The sequence below is a fragment of the Oncorhynchus mykiss genome, chromosome 7 (assembly GCF_057628025.1).
Source record: "Oncorhynchus mykiss isolate SJ-2025 chromosome 7, ASM5762802v1, whole genome shotgun sequence".
Classification (NCBI taxonomy): Eukaryota; Metazoa; Chordata; class Actinopteri; order Salmoniformes; family Salmonidae; genus Oncorhynchus; species Oncorhynchus mykiss.
The window spans coordinates 71500495-71524173 of NC_143028.1; the positions used below are offsets into that span (position 1 = coordinate 71500495).

Sequence of the window (23679 nt, forward strand, 5' to 3'; positions counted from 1 at the left end):
TTGCAGAAGAGGCAATCAAAAGAAAAACCTACACCAAACTGAAAGACAGGAAGCAGACCAGAAAGTGGAGCAAAATTAAAATGGGGAAGATCAGACAAAGGAATGTTTTTCTAGAAATCCAATAGGGAGATATTTAGCCAAATTGAGCAAAATGAGAACCAATGTTGATCAACCTAATCACAATGGTTATAAACTAAACATAAAACATATAATTTTCATGCTCAATACATTTTGGATAGATTGTATAAATGTTAAGAAAATGTCAGATTACCAGAACTATCCTCTGCATGGACCCCTGTACTACATTCTAGTCAGAATACTTCTTACTGTTTGGCGGAAGCCACTTCATACTGTCAGCTTTCCTGATTGATGCAGATTGTTCCAGACCCCTGTATTTTCCTCTGGATATTGAGCTGGTCTCAGTCTCAGTTATGAAACTCATAGAATTATTTTGACAGCTTCCCAGAGACTGGCTACGAGATCTGTCATCTTCATTCACTGTGGAACAACACAACAAGATGGGGAGTTGGACACCGGAAGTCAGAGTAAGATAATAGAAATTAAGTTACCAGCTTATAGCTTACTGTTAGGAGGAAGCCACTGATAGTTCTCTGGTTGTCAGCATCATCAGTCATCCATTTCCTCCAGTGGATCCTGAGCTTATCTCGGATTCAGCTATGGAGCTCAGGGAGCCATATGCAGAGGTTCTCTGAGTTCTCTGATCTCTGTTCTCTGATCTGTCATCTCCACTCACTGTGGAATAAAACAAGAACATTAATTAGAACCAGTGTTGATCAACCTAATCACAATGGTTATAAAGTAAACAAAATGACAATGTTCATGCTGGAAAAATTGTGTTATTTGAATTTTGGATAGATTCTACATGTTTTTATCAAATGTCGGATTCGCAGAAATATACTCTGCATAGACCCCTGTACATCTTAGTCAGAATTATTCTTACTGTTTGGAGGAAGCCACGTCATACTGTCAGCTTTCCTGATTGGTGCAGATTGTTTGATCTGATCAGGAAACACATCTCCACTGTTTCCTGCCACCATCTCTTCTATCATCTCCAGCAGCTCTGTGACCTGAGTGCTATCATCCTCGTTGACATTGTTTAGAACATGATGCCCGTTTCTACATTTCTCAACAAGCCACTGGATGGCCTTCCCCTCACTTTCAATGTGCTGTTCAATGGCTGTGTTTCCCAGACAGTCCCCATAGGTGAACAGCACTATAGTGTGACTCCAGACTGTCTCACTGAGAAACTCCAGGTGTTCCTCTATTGTCTTTCTTTCTTTCTTTCTTTCTCAGTGAATTAAACATCCCCCCGTATGACCAGGAGGGGAGTGTGGGGTCCTGGGACACACTGACCCACACTGTGCATAATCTCCTGTTGAACCATTCTAGGAGTGAACTCTATGTGGAGATTTCCCCACCAGCCTGGAGTGTCGACCACTGCTCGGTGCTACTTTTGAGCACCGAGCAGCTACCCTCAGGCACTCCTTTCTGCCCAGGATGGTGTTACCTGCTGAACTCTTCCCAGATAATCTAGCCCCGAGCAGCACAATCCTCAGCACTGAGAGATGGACGGACTCACCTGGCAGAGAGATAGAACACAGACTTTTTAGGTGATGACATACATGACTATAGGAATGAAATGGCCGTTGTTCGGAATAAACTGTTTGCTAAATTGATATTCCATTGACTGTTGCCATGTACATGAGACGTACAGTATGTTGTAAGGCATATGCCTTAGCTCTGTGACAGAAATTATAGTATATTGTGACACAGAGCAAAATAGGTAAGTTTTTCAGCTAAATAACTATAAAATGTGCAAAAATTGACAAATGTCATTCATTTCAGATAAACATCCCCATTAGTCTCACAATGATCTCTCTCTGTTGCTGCACCGTCATCAGTCTTCGTTTCACTCCCTCATCCTCTGCTTTCCTTCTGTCTTCAATCTTTTCTACTATCCCTCTCTTTAGCTTATAAAGGCCTCTGTTTACTGTCACCATCTTCTCTATCTTCTCCAGCAGCGCTGTGACATCTCCCCTGTTCTTAGTGTTAAGGACATGATACCTGTTATCACATTTCTCAACAAGCCCCTGAAGGGCCTTCCCTTCTCTCTGAATATGCTGCTCAATGGTCGTTTGTCCCAGTCTTTTCCCATATGTGAAAGGCGCTATAGTGTGACTCCAGACTCTCTCACCGAGAAGCTCCAGGTGGTCCTCTACTGCTTCTCTGTGTTCCTCTGTGAATTAATCATCCCCCCGTATGACCAGGAGGAGAGTGTGTGGTCATGGGGGACACTGACACACTGAGCACAATCTCCTGTTTAACCAGCTCAGGAGTGGACACTACAGGGTAATTTCCCCACCAGCCTGGAGTGTCGACCACAGTGACCTGCCTCCCTGCAACGTCTCTCCGTCTCTTCACACACTGAGCAGCTCTCCTCAGGTCAAACTCATCTCTGCCGAGGATGGTGTTTCCTGCTGAACTCTTCCCAGCTAATCTAGATCCCAGCAGGAAAATCTGCAGTTCTGAGAGATGGGGAAAGTTACCTGGCAGCATGAATTTATTTTATTTATTTTTTATCATGTTAGCATTCATTTTTCCATTTATTTGTTCAGGGCAGCAGTGCATTTACATTTATCTGGGAACTAATTTATAGAAATGTGTCATTTAATTCGTAACTCAGTTCTTTAAAAATACTGTATGTTTATTTTTTTTTATATTTTCATGCAAAATCCAACGTGAATAATACGTTTCACATGAAGTCCCAGGCATATAAATCACAACACTTTTTGATTTCAATGTATCGGTATGCACAATTTATGATCAAATCAGGCCCCTGATATTTATGATATAATTGCTGTCAGTAGATTTTTCTGTCAACTTACTATTTTCAATGTAGTTGGGTATCGTTATACATTACATTTTGCATATCTGGTCATTTATATTAATAACAGCATTTTGGCAGTCAATATCTATAATATCTATATTATTCCATGTTCAGTACTTACAATATAAACACCTACAACAAGGCAACAGTAAACATGTCTCCCCTCCACCTTGGGCCAATTACTGAAAAAATTCAAACTAGACTATAGAGCCCCACAGTGGAGGTGTCATAATATCCTAGTGGTCAAACAGGGAAAAGGTTCCAATCATTTTTCCACTATTCTTTTTTTTAAACACTTCAAATAAGGTCTGTTTTGTGTACGTTTACCCTGGCATGACATTTTGATAACCATGTAAATCTCTCTCAGACAAGGTGGCTTAGATCAATATAGTCGGCTTTATTTACTCTCAGATTTGAAAATGCTAATTGGCATCAAAGTAGACATCATGCAAAACTACAAATCCCTGCAAGCTCCTTCCTGCACGTCATCTCCATCTGACACCTTTGCTAGCAGGTATTGTGTCAATTTAAAATTTGCACAAGACAGTTCACAGAATTGTCCATTGAAAGAAATGTAGACAATTTATTCATTACTACATTTAACTAACATTAAATAGTTAATCCAGAGATTTTTTTCCTTTGCCTTGATTCGGCAGTCTCGTGCAGATCATCATGGCATTTGAAGTTCTTTATGATAGACACATTAGCAGCTAAATATTATTTCATTTATGGGGGTAAATACAGGCGATAAAAAGTTACCTTGTCCTAGAGAGATTTACATGGTTAGCAAAATGTCACGCCAGGGACATGAAACACAGCCTTTATTTTAAGTGTTTCTATAATGAATGGTGGAAAAATGATTGTTTGACTGCTAGGTTTTATGGGTATTATGACATTTATGGGTATTATGATACTGTGGCACGCTATACTGATAGTAACAAAACGTGCCCGTTATAGCGCCACCGTGTGGTCGAAAATGAATGTTGCATACGTTGAGTCTGAACAGTGTTTGCAACATGTGTACCAACTTTTGTTACAATACGAATATCCGTGACTTATTTATGTGCCAGACCACACCGACATTAATGTATATTGGTCAATAGCGGCCATGCTGTTTTAGGTAATAATCTGGAAAATATTGCTTGAGACTTTTGGCCATAGATGCCACATATCAAGTTTTGTGCAGCGTTTCACACAAAATGTAAAATGGCGGAAAATCTATCATCCCCATACCTTTTGGGTCAAATGTGTTCCTTGTGAGGAGAAGGACCTATGTTCCGAATTTCATGACTTTAAGGCCTTTTCTCTATTAGATTTGCTCACCTTCTGCGTCCTCTCTCGCCTCCTTTTGAAAAAGGTCCAAGTTAATCGAGGAGAGTAGGCGAGGAAAGTGAATGTGTATGGAAATGCGCTTGCTTGAAATTAGATGGTCCTTCTCCACTCGCGCATCATTAGGCAAATTATGTTTACTGGGGTGGATCCTAAAATAAGTGTAAAGTGCTCAAAACAAATGTTAGTTGTGCAAGACATTTATAGATAAAATGATAAGTACCATATTGTTTCTAAACGTATGCATGGTTTTCTGCTCCGACAATACAACAGCTGATTCAAAGGGGGTGTGGCAGATATCAAAACTCTTCCGTCGTAGGATACACTTGTGCTTGCTCTCCAAAAGGAGGCTATTGAGGGGAGGTCCCTACTCCGTTCGCCAACTAACAAATTGACACACTCCTAGATCATTTGACCACATAACGGTTTACGGAGGAGAAAGGAAGGAGGAGAGTGGACGAAGGACGAACTTTTACCCAAACGGGGTGTGACCTTTTAAAATGTGCATTTTCAATCGCTTGTTAAAGCGCCACCATCTGGCCAATCGGTATCATTTTGTAAAGGCCGAGCCCGGATCTCTATGGCAAGTCCATAGAGAATGATAGAGAAAAGATTCCTATATAGTTCCTATTATGGCGTCTGAACGCATGGGCAGCACCATTGATGAAATCGCCATCTTGAAGTTGTCAATTTTCTTCTTCAAGATTGGCTGATCCCTCCTGATGATCCGGTTGGACAGTACTCCAAAGAGGGTCGTCAAGAAGGATCAGCCAAAAAAGTTGAAAGAGTCCAACCCAGCTGACAACATGTTAAAACAGAATTTTGGCGACTAGCAGCCTCTATCATTCTCTATGGGCAAGACGCATCATTCATCGAAGTTCAGTTAAAATCGGGCCAGAGCTGTCAGATATTGTGTGTGAAGACTGACGGACATCATATTCATCAGTAATAAGGTCCTCTATCAGCTGTCTGAATTACCCAAGAAGCACCAGAACATCACATTCATCAGTAATAAGGTCCTCAATCAGCTGTCTGAATTACCCTAGAGGCACCAGAACATCACATTCATCAGTAATAAGGTCCTCAATCAGCTGTCTGAATTACCCAAGAAGCACCAGAACATCACATTGAAGAACATTTTGAAGATTGTTCCACAAAGAAGCTGTTCCCAAGAGCTCCAATGTAACATAAATAAATGACTATCGCCCTGTAGCACTCACATCTGTAATGATGAAGTGCTTCGAAAGGCTGGTCATGAAACCATCAACACCATCTTCCTAGACCCACTCCAATTCGCATACCACCCCAACAGATCCACAGACGATGCAATCGCAATCACACTGCACACTGCCCTATCCCATCTGAACAAGAGGAATACCTTCGTAAGAATGCTGTTCATTGACTACAGCTCAGCATTCAACACCATAGTACCCTCCAAGCTCATCATCGAGCTGGAGGCCCTGCGTCTCAACCCCTGTGCAATTGGATCCTGGACTTTCTGACGGGCCTCCCCCATGTGGTGAAGGTAGGAAACAACATCTCCACTTTGCTGACCCTCAACACTGGGGCCCCACAAGGGTGCGTGCTCAGCCCCCTCCTGTACTCCCTGTTCACCCACGACTGCGTGGCCATGCACGCCTCCAACTCAATCATCAAGTTTGCAGACGACACAACAGTAGTAGGCCTGATTAACAACAATGACCAGACAGTCGACAGGGAGGAGGTGAGGGCACATGTAGTGTGGTGTCAGGAAAATAACCTCTCACTCAACGTCAACAAAGGAGATGATCGTGGACTTCAGGAAACAGCAGAGGGAGCACCACCCATCCAAATCGAAGGGACAGCAGTGGAGAAGGTGGAAAGTTTTAAGCATACACATCACAGGCAAACTGAAATGGTCCACCCACACAGACAGTGTGGTGCTTCAACCTCAGGAGGCTAAAGAGATTTGGCTTGTCACCTAAAACCCTAACAAACTTTTACAGTTGCACAATTGAGAGAATCCTGTCAGGCTGTATCACAGCCTGGTACAACAACTGCACCGGCCTCAACTGCAAGGCTCTCCAGAGGGTGGTGCCGTCTGCACAACGCATCACTAGGGGCAAACTACATGCCCTCCATGACACCGACAGATCCCAAACACACTGCCCGGGCTTCGTAAGAAGCATTTCAATGTCCTGGAGTGGCCTAGCCAGTCTCCAGATTTCAACCCCATAGAAAATCTTTGGAGGGAGTTGAAAGTCCGTGTTGCCCAGCAACAGCCCCAAAACATCACTGCTCTAGAGGTGATCTGCATGGAGGAATGGGCCAAAATACCAGCAACAGTGTGTGAAAACCTTTCGAAGACTTACAGAAAATGTTTCACCTCTGTCATTGCCAACAAAGGGTATATAACAAAGTATTGAGATAAACTTTTGTTATTGACCAAATACTTATTTTCCACCATAATTTGCAAATAAATTCATTAAAAAAAGTTTTTTTCTCTCATTTTGTCTGTCATAGTTGAAGTGTACCTATGATGAAAATTACAGGCCTCTCTCATCTTTTTACGTGGGAGAACTTGCACAATTGGTGGCTGACTAAATACTTTTTTGCCCCACTGTACCTGCAAGGAAACACGTGCTGTCATCATTGCTTTGAACAAAAGGGGTTTACAGGCAAGGATATTGCTTCCAGTAAGATTGCACCTAAATCAACCATTTATCGGATCATCAAGAACTTCAAGGAGAGGGGGTAAAGTCATTTTCTCTGATGAATCCCCTTTCCGATTGCTTGGGGCATCCGGAAAAAAGCTTGTCCGGAGAAGACAAGGTGAGTGCTACCATCAGTCCTGTGTCATGCCAACAGCAAAGCATCCTGAGACCATTTATGTGTGGGGTTGCTTCTCAGCCAAGGGACTGGGCTCACTCACAATTTTGCCTAAGAACACAGCCATGAATAAAGAATGGTACCAACACATCTTCCGAGAGCAACTTCTCCCAACCATTCAGGAACAGTTTGGTGACGAACAATGCCTTTTCCATTATGATGGAACACCTTGCCATAAGGCAAAAGTGATAAGTGGCTCGGGAAACAAAACTTCAATATTTTGGGTCCATGGCCAGGAAACTCCCCAGACCTTAATCCCATTGAGAACTTGTGGTCAATCCTCAAGAGGCAGGGGGACAAACAAAAACCCACACATTCTGACAAACTCCAAGCATTGATTATGCAAGAGTGGGCTGCCATCAGTCAGGATGTGGCCCAGAAGTTAATTGACAGCATGCCAGGGCAGATTGCAGAGGTCTTGAAAAAGAAGGGTCAACACTACAAATATTGACTCTTTGCATCAACTTCATGTAATTGTCAATAAAAGCCATTGACACTTATGAAATGCTTGTAATTATACTTCAGTATTCCATAGTAACATCTGACAAAAATATCTAAAGACACTGAGGCAGCAAACTTTGTTAAAATTAATATTTGTGTCATTCTCAACTTTTGGCCACGACTGTACATATTCTCATTCACCCCTTAAGATTTGTATGTATTAGGTAGTTGTTGGGTAATTGTTAGATTACTTGTTAGATATTACTACAGTGACGGAACTAGAAGCACAAGCATTTCGCTACACTCGCGTTAACATCTGCTTACCATGTTTATGGTTACACTCTCTCTCTCTCTAACACACACACTCTCTCTAACACACTCACTCTCTCACACACTCTCTAACACACTCTCTCTCTCTAACACACTCACTCTCTCTCCCCTCTCTCTCCCTTTCTCACATGCATGCCCATCTGCATTGATTACAACTGGTGGTTCAGGCTCTTGTCAAACAGCATTACATATGTCCGTTGCCTGGACAACTCTCTGACTGTGAGGGACTTGAATGAAGTAAGGTGCGAGCCCAAATGTACTGAGATATGCACATATTATTTCACCGCATGCAAATCTCCATGCAATTTGGCTGTCCGGGAACATGGTTGGGAAAACGAGGCTCGTGTCTACACATGACTTATAAGAATAGTGTGAGTTCGCCACTTTCAGAGCCCACGATACTCCAGCATCTAGCATTTCATTCTTGTTTACCACAATCAATGTTTGCTTGGTAGCAGAGGAGGTGGTTGGCACGGCGGCTGACTCCGGGTTGAAGAAGCTAGTGATGAAGGTAGAGGTTGTCGTCACGTGCAACAGCACTGAGGTATTTTTTTTGTGGGAAGTTAGCTCTGCCTCCCCCATGTTCCAAACGTTGAAATCTTTGCTGCACATCTTGCATTTTGCACGTCCTGTTTTTAATTAAAAAACATTTTAAACTTTAGCCAACTACAACTCATACTGTACTTCGACGTGTGTAGCCAAGCATTGTTGAAGGAACATTTACCTGGCACAGCTAGCTATCTTCTAGCTTGCTAACTATGGAGGCTAGCTAGTCCAACATACAGTCCAACAAATGTGAGAGAGGGCAAATGCAGGGGGGGTCCCGACATTATACAAAAAATATAAAAACCATCCCACTCCTTCCCACTCCACGGTTCAAATCACATCCCTAAACAGACTCAAGTGCCTGTGAAGATGGAGCATTCATCAACAGGATTCCTTGTAATGTCCCAAAAACGGTGCCTATTTTTCCAGATTTCCTCTCTGTTTGCGCTGTGCATGTTAAGAAGGTCGACTGTGTAGCAATAAACGCCACAAAGTTCACCGTCTTAACATGCAACATGTCAGGATCCCTCTGTTGACACAGAACATTATCTGGTGTCTCTGCTGCTACTACCATTTGTTCTTCAACTTTACTCCTTTCTTCCCTTATTCTCACCACCTCCTGATAGGAGACACGCTGGACAGCCCTTATTCTCAACACCTCCTGATAGGAGACACGCTGGACAGCCCTTATTCTCACCACCTCCTGATAGGAGACACGCTGGACAGCCCTTATTCTCAACACCTCCTGATAGGAGACACGCTGGACAGCCCTTATTCTCACCACCTCCTGATAGGAGACACGCTGGACAGCCCTTATTCTCAACACCTCCTGATAGGAGACACGCTGGACAGCCCTTATTCTCACCACCTCCTGATAGGAGACACGCTGGACAGCCCTTATTCTCAACACCTCCTGATAGGAGACACGCTGGACAGCCCTTATTCTCACCACCTCCTGATAGGAGACACGCTGGACAGCCCTTATTCTCAACACCTCCTGATAGGAGACACGCTGGACAGCCCTTATTCTCACCACCTCCTGATAGGAGACATGCTGGACAGCCCTTATTCTCACCACCTCCTGATAGGAGACACGCTGGACAGCCCTTATTCTCAACACCTCCTGATAGGAGACACGCTGGACAGCCCTTATTCTCAACACCTCCTGATAGGAGACACGCTGGACAGCCCTTATTCTCAACACCTCCTGATAGGAGACATGCTGGACAGCCCTTATTCTCAACACCTCCTGATAGGAGACACGCTGGACAGCCCTTATTCTCAACACCTCCTGATAGGAGACACGCTGGACAGCCCTTATTCTCAACACCTCCTGATAGGAGACACGCTGGACAGCCCTTATTCTCAACACCTCCTGATAGGAGACACGCTGGACAGCCCTTATTCTCACCACCTCCTGATAGGAGACACGCTGGACAGCCCTTATTCTCAACACCTCCTGATAGGAGACATGCTGGACAGCCCTTATTCTCAACACCTCCTGATAGGAGACACGCTGGACAGCCCTTATTCTCAACACCTCCTGATAGGAGACACGCTGGACAGCCCTTATTCTCAACACCTCCTGATAGGAGACACACTGGACAGCCCTTATTCAACACCTCCTGATAGGAGACACGCTGGACAGCCCTTATTCTCAACACCTCCTGATTGGAGACACGCTGGACAGCCCTTATTCTCAACACCTCCTGATAGGAGACACACTGGACAGCCCTTATTCTCAACACCTCCTGATAGGAGACACACTGGACAGCCCTTATTCTCACCACCTCCTGATAGGAGACACGCTGGACAGCCCTTATTCTCAACACCTCCTGATAGGAGACACACTGGACAGCCCTTATTCAACACCTCCTGATAGGAGACATGCTGGACAGCCCTTATTCTCAACACCTCCTGATAGGAGACACGCTGGACAGCCCTTATTCTCAACACCTCCTGATAGGAGGCACGCTGAACATCTCTTATTCTCAACACCTCTGTCTCCTTCACCCTATAAGGAGACTTCAGAAATTCAGGTTCATGTTCACCACCACAATTGCAGCATTTAGGCTCAGCTGGCATACGATACTCCTCCCGTCTACATATACTTGACACATGATCAAATAATTTGCATTTGTCAAACTGCATGGGTTTGCGGACGAAGGCTCTCACAGGGTATCTCATTAAACCCAAATATACGTGAGAAGGGAAAGACTCTTCATAAAAAAAATCATAAAACCATGCAGGTCAGTCGGTGTGCACCATCCACTTGATCCAATTCATCACGTACTGCAAATCCTTTTAATTTACTTCTAGCGCCACCCCAGAGATAACACTCTTGATTGGCGCCATGCTTCAAAGATCCACACAGGACACAATCCAACCCTGTATCTTCTTGAGGTACAGAGCACGCTCCTTCTGTTGCATAGATACACAACACAAATAATAATAAGCCCACCGTTAACTCACAGTGATTTCTGCCAGCAGAGGAGAAGTTTAATATGGCGGCTGGAGTATGTGTGAGTATGTGTAAGTATGTGTAAGTATGTGTGAGTACCGTATGTGTGTCTAAAGTAAAGCAGTGGGCATGTGGAAAGGAGGGGGTGTGTCGAAAGCGCTCTGCTATTGGTTTTAATTGAGTGGTGTTTTTTTCCTGTTTCTTACCACTCAATTACCGGTACATTGAACTACCACACTGCCAGAGTTTGGACTTGTGCTTTGAAGCCAGAGGATGAGTCTGAGTCATATTTCACTGTTAGTTTAACACAAATACATTTAGATTTTCAGTTATAAAACTGACAATATTTGTTTTTTTTATTAAAAGTACTGATGACTGGGGTACTACTGTTGCTTCATGCTTTGTATGAATGTGTTTACCATGACTGTCACCATACAAGCATTTCTCTACACTCGCAATAACATCTGCTAACCATGTGACCAATAACATCTGCTAACCATGTGACCAATAACATCTGCTAACCATGTGACCAATAACATCTGCTAACCATGTGACCAATAACATCTGCTAACCATGTGTATGTGACCAATAACATCTGCTAACCATGTGTATGTGACCAATAACATCTGCTAACCATGTGTATGTGACCAATAAAATGTGATTTGATACTAGGTAGCTACTTCCCACGCTGTTGCTGGACAGTAGTGCTTGTCACGCAAGCGCAAACAGCTGTGTCCCGGGGGTTGTTGCCCTTCATGCCCTTCACATTGAATATACTGTATGTGCATGTACAAGGTGATGTCTAGATGGTTATCAATATTAGTTATTGATTGTGTGGGCTGCTATCCTACTTGAAATCAAATCATGGAAGGGAATGAAATGGCCACACTAGCTACTGCCGACAACATGACTGTGATATGATCAGGTCTCAGGCATGGCTATACAACACCTGTGCACTGGTCGCCGGCTTATAGACTTGTTGTGCAGCCCAATCGGCTGCGCAAAACGGGCTTGAGTGGCAACAAATCTGCCCAATTAGCTGATTCGAATTCCATACACCCACTCCTGTCGACACACCCACTCATCCATACTCCAGTTGCCATACTGGGCTGCAGCTACCCATACTTTCAGCAGAAGGCAAACGAGTAAGTGCAATGTCAATGATGGTCAACATAATTTTTTATTTAAAATATATTTGTAAACACCATTTAATTTATTCAATTGCAATCTGAGCACCTTTTGTTGACTGTTCCATTTATTCAGAATATGGCGGAAATTACATCCTGTGATCTGCGTTGTCCTGTCTGGCTAAGTTAGTTCAAGGTTGGGCGCTCGGAATGCCAGGGTTGTGTTTAATTCCTGCTGAGGTTGCCAATACAGACAATGTAAGTAGGCCTACTCACTGTTATAAGTTGCTTTAGATAAACGTGTCTGCTCAGTGGCATATATTATATTTATATACTATTTATTGAACTCCGCGACCAAGTCACTATTCACTTTACATTTGGAAATACAGTCATACTTGCCATAGCACATGGTAGTGTGTCTGATGGTGAAATAGTATTACTGTTAAACAACAGGAAATATTACATACATTTGCACCAAACTTTTGTAACAAAACATTCTCTTTATTTATCCTACATAGCATACAATATTTTTTAGAGTCGCAGTTCAAATGGGAACTAAAGCATGTTCCACAAGCAGACCCTCATAACAACTACAGTTTGAATGGAAAAAACAACAACAACAAAAACATTTTTATTAATATCAGAATGGCAATGTTAACCTATAAACCATCATGTTCCAATCAGGTGCATCAACATATTTCGTATTTGTGGTCATAATTATGTCATATTCACCAAATATCCGGTAACAATTTGTGGTGTGTGCATATAACACATAATCAATTTGGAACTGAACCATAGGCCTAAATGCTAACCATACATTTAATGAACATAAGTAGATGGGCTTACAGTATAAAGGCCTACATTCTATGTAGGGGTTTTGGTTGTAGATACCTTTATTTTCACTCACGATAGCAACATGCAAAATATGCTTCAGTTCCTCCAGAAAGCATGCCTTCAGCCTTTTGATTGTCATTTACATTCATCAATTTCCAAGACACTAAACAAACATTATAAAGATTACAAAAATACTTGGCAGAAGCATAAACACTTGAAGTAGATTGTTGAAATAGATGTTTTTGGAAAGCAATCCACAAACACTGATAGCTACACTTTCATGTTGCTCTCAATTCAAAGATTCATAATACACAATTTACAGATACAGTATGAAAGGCATTGGAAAGGGGATGGCAGCTTACTACACTATTAAATCATGTTAGGATAAACCTATGCAAACTCAATTACTACTGAACAGAATTGGCTATAACTAAATAAGCGTCTGTAATACGGAACTGAGGACATACTGTAAGTGGAAGCAAAACAATTACTGAACATCATGTCACCTAGTCTCATACTAAGCGACTTAAATATAACAGTAAAGGGAATTGTTCTGACTTGACTTTAACATTAATCGGAAGACTTATTTATCTAATCTAATTTATCTAACTAACTATGTTTAATTGTTATCCGATTAAATTAATCATGTAACAATTAACTCATTAGGATCTGAGGCACCACAAGAGCGGTTGTTTAAAGAGTTACCATCTCCTGAATTAAACTCTAAAAGGTCTTTACCTATCACATCTATAAACAATCAACTTATTAATCATAACCTTGTATCATATCATCATTCTGAACAGTCGTAACCTCCTGCATCTGCAAAAATCTGAGCCTTACTTATGAATGCATGACTTGTCACTGTCACTGCAATGTTTATGTAAAACAACGATCTCTAATGGCTCCTAAAAATCAAATCCCTCTTTTAACAGAAATACTTTCATCATTTTTCATATTACATGCACAACACATAGGATGGACACGTCATATTTGCAGTGGGTATACTTTCCAAGTTACATTATTTCCTTTATAACAATTTGAATGACATCACAAAATAACAAAGTGAACATTCCCAAGTTATATGTTAGAAATATTGTTCCAGTATTTGATATTTGAACGTGTTAGAGTTTCATCTGGAAAAGTCTCTTGAAAAAAAAGGCACATTCCTTTGGTGAATTTGGAGAGGGACCTGAATCTTCTCTCCTTGATTAACAACAGGTCATGAGTTGTTAATCCCCCTAGTTCTTTCCTTCCCACTCACTGCGGGTGAGAGGGGGTCTGATTTAAGTTATTCATTGCAAACCTGATCTGACCTATTTGGATTCTTGTGGACAGTCATGACAGAATCAATTCTTTAAAACAAATAATTCAACTCATATGAAGCAATTAATCTGACGTAGTCAATATATATGTAATTATAAGTGCTAAATATACAGTACCAGTCGGTTGGAACCGAAAATCTCAAATTTGGACTCATCAGACCAAAGGACAGATTTCCACCCGTCAAATGTCGATTGCTCATATTTCTTGGCCCAAGCAAGTCTCTCCTTATTATTGGTGTCCTTTAGTAGCGGTTTCTTTGCAGCAATTTGACCATAATGGCCTGATTCACAGTCTCCTCTGAACACTTGATGTTGATTTGTGTCTGTTACTTGAGCTCTGTAAATAATTTATTTGGGCTACAATCTGAGGTGCAGTTAATTGCCAATTTCTGAGGCTGGTAACTCTAATGAACTTATCCTCTGCAGCAGAGGTAACTCTGCGTCATCCTTTCCTGTGGCAGTCCTCATGAGAGACAGTTTCATTATAGCGCTTGATAGTTTTTGCAACTGCAAAGTTCTTGACATTTTTGGATTGGCTGACCTTCATGTCTTAAAGTAATGATGGACTGTCATTTCTCTTTGCTAAATTCAGCTGTTCTTGCCAAAATATGGACTTGGTATTTTACCAAATAGGGCTATCTTCTGTATACCACCCCTACCTTGTCACAACACAACGCTTTCAAAACCTTGTAGAGTCCATGCCCCAACAAATTGAGGCTGTTCTGAGTCCAAAAGGGGGGGGGGGGGGTCCCACTCAGTATTAGGAAGGTGTTCCTAATGTTTGGTATACTCAGTGTATATTTACTCAAGAGATAAAGGATCTTACATTCTTATAGTTGGTTTGGAATGTTAGTCAGTCAAAGATGAATGTACATTGAGAGAATGTACAACAAAAACAAGGAACATGTAAAACTGTTCCTGTGACATAAAGGTCAACCATCAATACACGATTTGGTCCCTAATTGCACAAAATTGACCAAAAAACACATCTGTCAATCTTCAAATGCACCAACAAGGTTAGCGATTTAACACCAGCTTCATATGTGAATCTATTTCTTCTAATGCATCTAAAAGGCTAACTAAAGAGATTTTTTAATGAGAACCCATCAACATCTAATACACAAAACAAAACAGGTCATTTTGACAGGAAATCATTTGAAATCTAAGCCATGTGGTCAATGTCTATGTAAAACACACTTTCTTTTTTTTTAAATTTTTTTTTACTAAATCAGGAATCACAATAAGGAAAGTGAAAAGAAAATACTGCGTTGGTGGAACTGTTCTCAGCTAAAGTCCCGGTTGGTGAGTATCATCGGGGCGACCACGGTCCAGGTATAGAGGGTAAGGCATACCCAACTGGAGGAGATCTTCACCCAAACCGCCGGCCACTTGCTGGTCATGGCATTGTAGTCTGCATCAGGACTGTATGGGGAAAAAAAGAAGATTTGTATATATAGTCATATCTGAACAATTGTTACGATGTGAATCTGTAAGAGAAATATCCATGGAAGAAGTATTGCGTTGCAGCGTTGCTTTGTGGTCACTTTCATTTTAGAGAGATGGAGCGGTCTCCATTGAAATATAAAATGTTGAACTATAAAAGAACACAATGTGTAATTAATGTTATTTCCTCTTTAGTGTCAAAACATTGTGGTTCCTCCCTATTTTTGACGAACACAATGGGATTCAACTTCACCTCAAAATGTGGAAGCTTGACAACATGGCCCTGTCTGAAAATGTCACTAGCTGTCAAATCCTTGCTCCCTCTGTCCTTATTTTCTCAATTACCTTCAAAGCTCATTGGAGGAGGTTCTCAAAGTGAGGAACCTTGGATCCTCTCCAAGGTGTACCAAGACCAAATCCTCAAAGGGAATTAAGGAAACAAGGACGGAGGAAGCAAAGACTTGACAGCTAGTAATGTTTTCAGACACAGCATTTCACAACGTTGGTCATCTGTGTAGTTTGGCCATACTGACCTGTACCAGTTGGTGAGAGTCATCATGATGTAGAGCGAAGCGAGGAAGAGCATGAAGTGGAAGAAGAAATAGCTGTACTGGACCGTGTCCCTCTCGTTATCCTCCACACGCCTGGGTCCCGTCCCTCCCTCCTCGTCCGGGGTGCCTGCTTTACTCTCCTCCTGGATCACTGTGTCGTTAGAGGCCATGGTTAACTTGTTCACCTGGCTGGTGTTGGACGAGCGGATGCTGCAAGGAAGTACACATTTATAGGCATTATAATAGGCACTATAATTTCATTAGCAATTATAACATAACATGTAAAGCATTTATAATGATGGGTTCTGACTAACTTTAAATATGAAATATCCTTATTCATGTTACTGAGGGAGAGTGGGGAATGCAGAGAGTTAACATTCTGTCAGAACATGTTATTGTTAGATATTAGGTATCATATGGAAATGAGAAGGGCAACAGTCTGGTTTCAGTTGTTGGGTTGTAATTTGAAATACTTGCTACACCAGACGTTAATGGTTATCTGTAGGAGGAATGTATATGGTGGGGTCAATGGAGGTTGGATATGAGCCAGGAGCTTGGAATGTTACTGAGTAAATGAAAAGGCAGTCACATGGTTTTGTTCACTGATAAGACTGGATAGCTCTGGATTAGTGAGGAATGGGGGCTGAGGTCAGGTCAGGTCAGGTCACATGAAGGAACAGTTTATTACCCATATCACTTAACTTCCTGCCAAGCAACAGGCTGTCTCACCATACGAGGAAGGTTTAAATACCAGTTCTTGTGTAAATGTGTTTTTGTCTGTTCAGCTGTCCGACGCATTGGGAGAACAAACTTGGTTTGAGCTTTTCCTAGTTGTCTGTTTTACTCTGTTTATTTAGAATCTAACAATAAGCATGGTTAAGCATTTATAAGTATTTCTAATTATTGTAATGCTTTAATAAAATATAACCAAAGTGGATTGCATTAGCGCTTTCAGAGTGCTCAAACTGCAAACTGAAATTCTAATTATGTGAATGAGGGAGTCACCACATCCACTAATACTGTGAGGGACCAAAAAATGCACATGACTTATATTCCCCAAACCACGATGTGCTGTAGCTGTACACAAGTCTGCCTTGCTGACCAATCACACCTGGAATAGAGGATGCAGAGGATGAAGATGGTTAATCCCACAATGCTCTGGGTGTCCCACCACTGCAGATAGGGGGAGGAGAGGATGGGCTCTTCATTGCCGATGATCACCACAGTCGTCTGGTTCTCGATCTCCAGTGGGGCCAGCGTGGGCACCAGTGTCTGCTGGAAGATGTTCAGCAGGCTGGGGTTGCATGTACGGTCTAAAGGGGGCCCGGGGGGTGGTTGCCCAACAGGGGAAAAAATGTAAGACTTTGAGATGAAATTTTTCTCCCTTTCATTTTTATAGATATATTTTAATGAGTTGTAAAGCATAATCATATCATTAATCCATGAGAGGGGGTGGTGATTTTTCACTTTCACTCGAGCTGAACAGGTGAATTTACAATTTGCTTGGGCAATGTAGAGTTTAAGCAAGTACGTGTTTGTAATTGAGAATTTATTTGATAGTACCCAGTAATTAGTCATATAGAGAAGCATTTAAACTATTGGTTAATTAAGTATGAATGAATAATGAACAATAGATGAACAGGTAAAGGATGCTGTTGGGGTAGCAGCTATAACAGTGTCTCTTACCAGGCTCGTTGGTCATGGCCGACCAGGTCAGATACATGGTGTACATAGTCATGAAGGAGGACTGGAGTAGACCGGATCGGGGCTGGAATTTCTAAAAATAATTAAACAAAACTGTGATTTGCAAACGGATTCCAAAAACGTGTTTATTTTCTTCCATGATTTTATTATGATCGATATCAGGGTTTCCCAAACATGGTCCTGGGGCAGGTTTTGGTTTTTGCCCTTGTACCACACAGCAGATTCAGCTGTATAGTACTAGGGACCCCTGAGAGGCCCCAGGACCGCGTTTGGGAAACTCTTCTCTATATTAATATCACTGCATTGTTGGGAAAGAGCTCTCGAGAAAGGATTTCACAGTACTGTTTTACACCTGTTGTATACTGTGCATGTGGCAAATAAACGTTGAAACGTGAAAATAATGACATTGTCAAATTAAGGAAAAATCACATTGATTAACTCTTTGGTCCTATCACTGTTCACTTACTTACTAATGGCACTGCCTACTCCAGACTAAACATTTTTAAATCATATGAGCAAAAAAAAAAAAATCATTTTATTTGGAATGCTAATGTCATGTACTGTCATATTATGTCTTGTTCCTGTTCTTTCTCTTCACTCCGTCTCCCTCTGCTGGTCGTATTAGGTTACCTTCTCTTCCTCTCCTTCCCCCAGCTGCTCCTCATCTTCTCTAACTACCTCATTCACCCTTTTCCCACCTGTTCCCTTTTTTCCCTCTGATTAGGTCTCTATTTCTCTCTCTGTTCCTGCTTCTGTCTTTGTCAGATTCTCGTTTGAGTTTCTCATGCCAGAACCAAACTATCGTCTCGTTTGCTTCAACCTTGTCCTGTCCTGTCGGAATCTGCCTGTTCATCTGAGGCTACGTGTGATCAGGTACCTCTGTCCTCTACAACCCAGCTATTCTCCTCTGCTGCTAGAAGGGGACTCTAACCCAGCTATTCTCCTCTGCTGCTAGAAGGGGAACTCTTCTGTGATATTCAGAAGGACTTTGTTTCATTTGTCGCCCTCTCTGCGGGTTGTTTATTTTGCCATCATATACATTTGAAGAGGATCTATGTCTTACCTGTGTTTTGACATTAAAGGACTCTGTTTTTGTTAAACCGCTTTTGGGTCCTCACTCACGTGCATAACAGCTAAGCCAGACAAAATTAAACATGCCTATTTATATAATGATTATGAGTTTGGGGGGCTAAAAATATTAAATCTTTAAACACCTCACTAAAAGCTTCACTCATACATAAATTATACTTAAACCCCAAATAATTCTCCAGTAGATTATTAAGAAAGGCTCATCCTTTGTACAAAAATGGCCTTTTTGTCTTTATAAAGATTATAATTATACAGATTCCAATACAAAAAGGAGTGGGAGGCCCCGGTGCACAACTGAGCAAGAGGACAACTACATTAGAGTGTTTAGTTTGAGAAACAGACGCCTCACAAGTCCTTAACTGGCAGCTTCATTAAATAGTACCCACAAAACACCAGTCTCAACATCAACAGTGAAGAGGTAACTCCGGGATGCTGGCCTTCTAAGCAGAGTTGCAAAGAAAAAAAACAGACTGGCCAAAAAAAGAAAAGATTAAGATGGGCAAAATAACACAGACACTGGACAGAGGAACTCTATCTAGAAGGCCAGCATCCCGTCGCCTCTTCACTGTTGACGTTGAGACTGGTGTTTTGTGGGTACTATTTAATGAAGCTGCCAGTTAAGGGTTTGTGAGGCGTCTGTTTTTCAAACTAGGCATTCTAATGTACTTGTCCGGGGCCTCCCACTCCTCTTTCTATTCTGGTTAGAGACAGTTTGCACTGTTCTGTGAAGGGAGTAGGACACAGCATTGTACGAGATCTTCAGTTTCTTGGCATTTTCTCACATGGAATTTCTCAGAACAAGAATAGACTGACGAGTTTCAGAAGAAAGTTATTTGTTTCTGGCCATTTTGAGCCTGTAATCGAACCCACAAAATGCTGATGCTTCAGATACTCAACTTGTCTAAAGAAGGCCAGTTTTATTGCTTCTTTAATCAGGACAACAGTTTTCAGCTGTGCTAACATAATTGAAAAAGGGTTTTCTAATGATCAATTAGCCTTTTAAAATGATAAACACAACGTGCCATCAGAACACAGGAGTGATGGTTGCTGATCATGGGCCCCTGTACGACAATGTAGATATTCCATAAAGAAAATCAGCCGTTTCCAGCTAAAATAGTCATTTACAACATTACAACATTAAGTATTTCTGATCAATTTGATGTTATTTTAATGGACAAAAAATAGCTTTTCTTTCAAAACCAAGGACATTTCTAAGTGACCACAAACTTTTGAACAGTAGTGTATATGTAAAATGCATATGTAAAATGTATGTAAATGTAGCAGAAAAGCTGTACAAATAGTTTTTATATATATATATATATATTAAATAAATCAAAAACATGATGAAAGTGACATCTGAGTAGGCATCAGTGGAGGTTTCTCCAGGTAGGAAAGGGAGGATGGATTCAAAATCCTCCAAGGAATAAATATACAGAAGTCAACAGCCGCCACCCACTGGTAGACACATGTTATAATTAGGGCCTGAATCTGTTCTTAAACACAAGTCTTTTAAGACTTGTCTTTCAATCCTTATCCCCGAGGCGTCACTGTTAACCTCAGCAGTCACCAGGAAATCAATACACAGGTGGGTCACACTCATGATTAAAGTTAAATGTCAAAAGCATACCATAAACATTTAGCAGATAAAGGTTCAGCCTACGCTCCCCAAATGCTAACCTTAACCACTACAAGGGCAAATGCTAAAAACTGACCTACAAATGAAATGATGAATATGAACGTTAAATGAGCGTTTAATGAACACCGAACGAGGGCTTACCTGTACTCTGGGCAGGATGGACACGACGGAGGCTACAGCACAGAGAATCATGTTGAAGCTTATGAAGAACTTGTTGAGCAGACAGCCCTTTGACTGAGTGTAGAACAGGTACATCAGGACAACGGCGATAAATGACATGATGTAGTTGAGTCCAGTTACAGCGAGCAAGGCTGGACAGAAGAGGATAGAGAGAATCAGAAACAGAATGAGCTGATAGATGGTGAAGATATGGCACCGAGCAATATGGACACGATTTCATGGGATGATAAGCTGCAGCAGGGGCCTGTGGCTGAATGTAATGTGAAATATGAAATCCTTTATCTGTGGAACTGCATCACAGGACTGGGTCCATCTTCTGCTGCAGCTGAGTCTTCCTAGCTAGCACACAACGTTCTGAGAACCATATGTTTGTTAGAACTTGGTGAGAGTGTGGTTGTCCTACGGTCATTTTGCATACAACCTTCCCACAACGTTCTGGGAATGGTGCAAGATAGTTGCTTAGCTTTGAAACATTCTCAGCTCATTTAAGGAACTTGACAAAATCATGTTATTTTCTTGCTTTTTCATTATTTTAATCAGAACTTTTCCTAAAAGTTCAAACATGGTTACATTTCATTTACATTTTGGTAATGTTCTAGGAACGTTCTCTAACTGGTTTGACGTTGGGAAGGTTCTCAAATAGTTCAGAGAGAACATTAAGAGGGGGGGGGGGATTTTAGTACATCAGCATAACGTTTCCTACAGGTTCCCTCGTGGTTCTTTTTAAAGACATGTTCTAAAATTGTTCAGAGAACGTCAAGAAAACTTTCCATAAAAACCACAAGAAAACATAAGTAACGTTCAGAGAATGTTATAAGAACATTACATAAAAACATATACATTCTGTTCTCAGCATCAACAAAACTCTCTCTATCCTCTATCTTGTTAAGTGTGTTCTGGTGTGTTGGCAGCACCCACTAATTGGCCACACCTGAACTTAATGAACGCTTGTTTCCTTTGAAATGTGCAAGCATTTTGCTGCACCAGCAATAACATCTGCTAAACACGTGTATGTGACCAATACGATTTCATTTGATCTGATTTGAAATGTGGGCTGTTTGATAATACAAAAATGAACAGCTTTGTATGTGGGGGGGCTCCCGAGTGGCACAGCGGTCTAAGGCACTGCATCTTAGTGCTAGAGGCGTCACTACAGACACCCTGGTTCAAATCCAGGCTGTATCACAACCGGCCATGATTGGGGGTAGCATATGGCGGTGCACAATTGGCCCAGCGTCAACAAGGTTTGGCCGGTGTAAGCCATCATTGTAAATAAGAATTTGTTATTAACTGACTTGCCTAGTAAAAAAGAATGGCATGGCTTGTTAGCTCCATTCTGGTGGCACAGTGGACTAATTCCATGGTAAGAGAACAGAAGATTATAGAATCAAATCTCATAATTGTGTTTGTATGATTAATCTCTAAGGAAATTAATTTAATTTGTCCTATCTGCGCTTTGAGTTCCAAAAATGTTAACCCAAAATAAGTCAGAGGTTTTATTTAAACATTCAGTGAAAGTTTCAAAAACCTCCAGATAACTTATAATTTACGTTCTCAGAACGTTAATAAAACCTTCCAGGAAACTTTCAGGGAACCATTAGTAAAACGTTCTCAGAACCTCCATGCAAAATCTACATTCCCAGAATAGGCTAAATGTTCACTTCTGTTCTTAGAACGTTTAAAAAACGTTCAGTTTTACCCGTCAGGAAACTTAAGGCTTCATTCCCAGAACCAATGGAAAACCAAAAACTGACATTGCCACAACTTCCAAGGAACCAAATGTGCTAGCTGGGTTGTTTGGTGTCATCATTGTCTTGCATCCCAAAATGGCACCCTATTCCCTATTTAGTGCACTACATTTGACCAGGGCCCATAGGATTTACTGTACAGGGAATGGGGTACAATTTATCACACATTGTTGTTGTTTTTTGCCCAATGAGGCTTTAATGCCTCCCAAATGGTCAACTCGGGTGATGGGCATAAACATGATGATATGTCAACACTCTATCTAGCTGCACTTAGGAATTGAAAGCTTTCTATGAGTTCTCATAATTTGGTTGGAGATGTGTTTTTACTTCCACTCTGTTGCATTGACCTTTCCTGACCATACTGATATGATACAGTGAAATGAGTGGGCTGTAGGTAGGCACTCAGACCACAGACAGAGTGGCATACGATGAAACAACCAATGGAAATGTAATTGAAATGAAACAATGAACACAATAGATTAATTGAAATCAACCTATTGAAAAAAATGATATGTATGAACACTCTATGTGTCTGTAATGCAATGGATCTGGCTCGTGTTATAACATGCTTATACATGAAATCCTACACTATTTTCGAGGGTGTGCATGATTGAGTCTATTGACGTACCCGTGACTCAGTCTAAGTAACATTATACAAAAATCCCCATGAAAATCCATCAGTTTAAGCTAGAGATGGGCTGTGTCTCAATCCACTGCATCCGCATCTGTGGTGGAAGGTGACTGAGCTACAGCGGTGTTTGTCAGACCATGAGACATCCCATCTGTGGTGGAAGGTGGCTGAGCTACAGCGGTGTTTGTCAGACCATGAGACATCCCATCTGTGGTGGAAGGTGGCTGAGCTACAGCGGTGTTTGTCAGATCATGAGACATCCCATCTGTGGTGGAAGGTGGCTGAGCTACAGCGGTGTTTGTCAGACCATGAGACATCCCATCTGTGGTGGAAGGTGGCTGAGCTACAGCGGTGTTTGTCAGACCATGAGACATCCCATCTGTGGTGGAAGGTGGCTGAGCTACAGCGGTGTTTGTCAGACCATGAGACATCCCATCTGTGGTGGAAGGTGGCTGAGCTACAGCGGTGTTTGTCAGACTATGAGACATCCCATCTGTGGTGGAAGGTGGCTGAGCTACAGCGGTGTTTGTC

The 23679-nt window shown here is 41.6% G+C and overlaps 1 protein-coding gene and 1 pseudogene across 2 annotated transcripts; both read right to left on the bottom strand.

The window, feature by feature from the left end:
• Positions 1-361: 361 nt before the first annotated feature.
• On the bottom strand, positions 362-10609 carry LOC110528526 (uncharacterized; annotated as a pseudogene). Its single transcript, XR_016497504.1, has 7 exons — positions 10148-10609; positions 9014-10007; positions 4232-4408; positions 1873-2546; positions 962-1623; positions 585-753; positions 362-498 (listed from the first exon to the last, which is right to left on the bottom strand). The product of XR_016497504.1 is annotated as an uncharacterized LOC110528526 (transcript).
• A 1881-nt stretch (positions 10610-12490) lies between these two features.
• LOC149982667 (serine incorporator 3-like) lies at positions 12491-20897 on the bottom strand. The gene is made up of 5 exons (XM_090241883.1): positions 20731-20897; positions 17847-17937; positions 17272-17473; positions 16143-16370; positions 12491-15588 (listed from the first exon to the last, which is right to left on the bottom strand). Exons 1-5 carry the CDS (start codon positions 20866-20868, stop codon positions 15450-15452), a joined length of 798 nt encoding a protein of 265 aa, XP_090098009.1. The 5' UTR covers positions 20869-20897; the 3' UTR covers positions 12491-15449.
• Between the last annotated feature and the right edge of the window lie 2782 nt (positions 20898-23679).

What these genes read in the sequence shown, in the direction of transcription:
- LOC149982667 (XM_090241883.1), bottom strand. Translation starts at nt 20,868, where the DNA reads ATGTCATTTATCGCCGTTGTCCTGATGTACCTGTTCTACACTCAGTCA. An exon ending in CCATCCTGCCCAGAGTACAG is followed by an intron (nt 17,938 to 20,730) that starts GTAAGCCCTCGT and finishes AATTATTTTTAG; the next exon opens with AAATTCCAGCCCCGATCCGG. An exon ending in ACTCTCACCAACTGGTACAG is followed by an intron (nt 15,589 to 16,142) that starts GTCAGTATGGCC and finishes TTCCCCATACAG; the next exon opens with TCCTGATGCAGACTACAATG.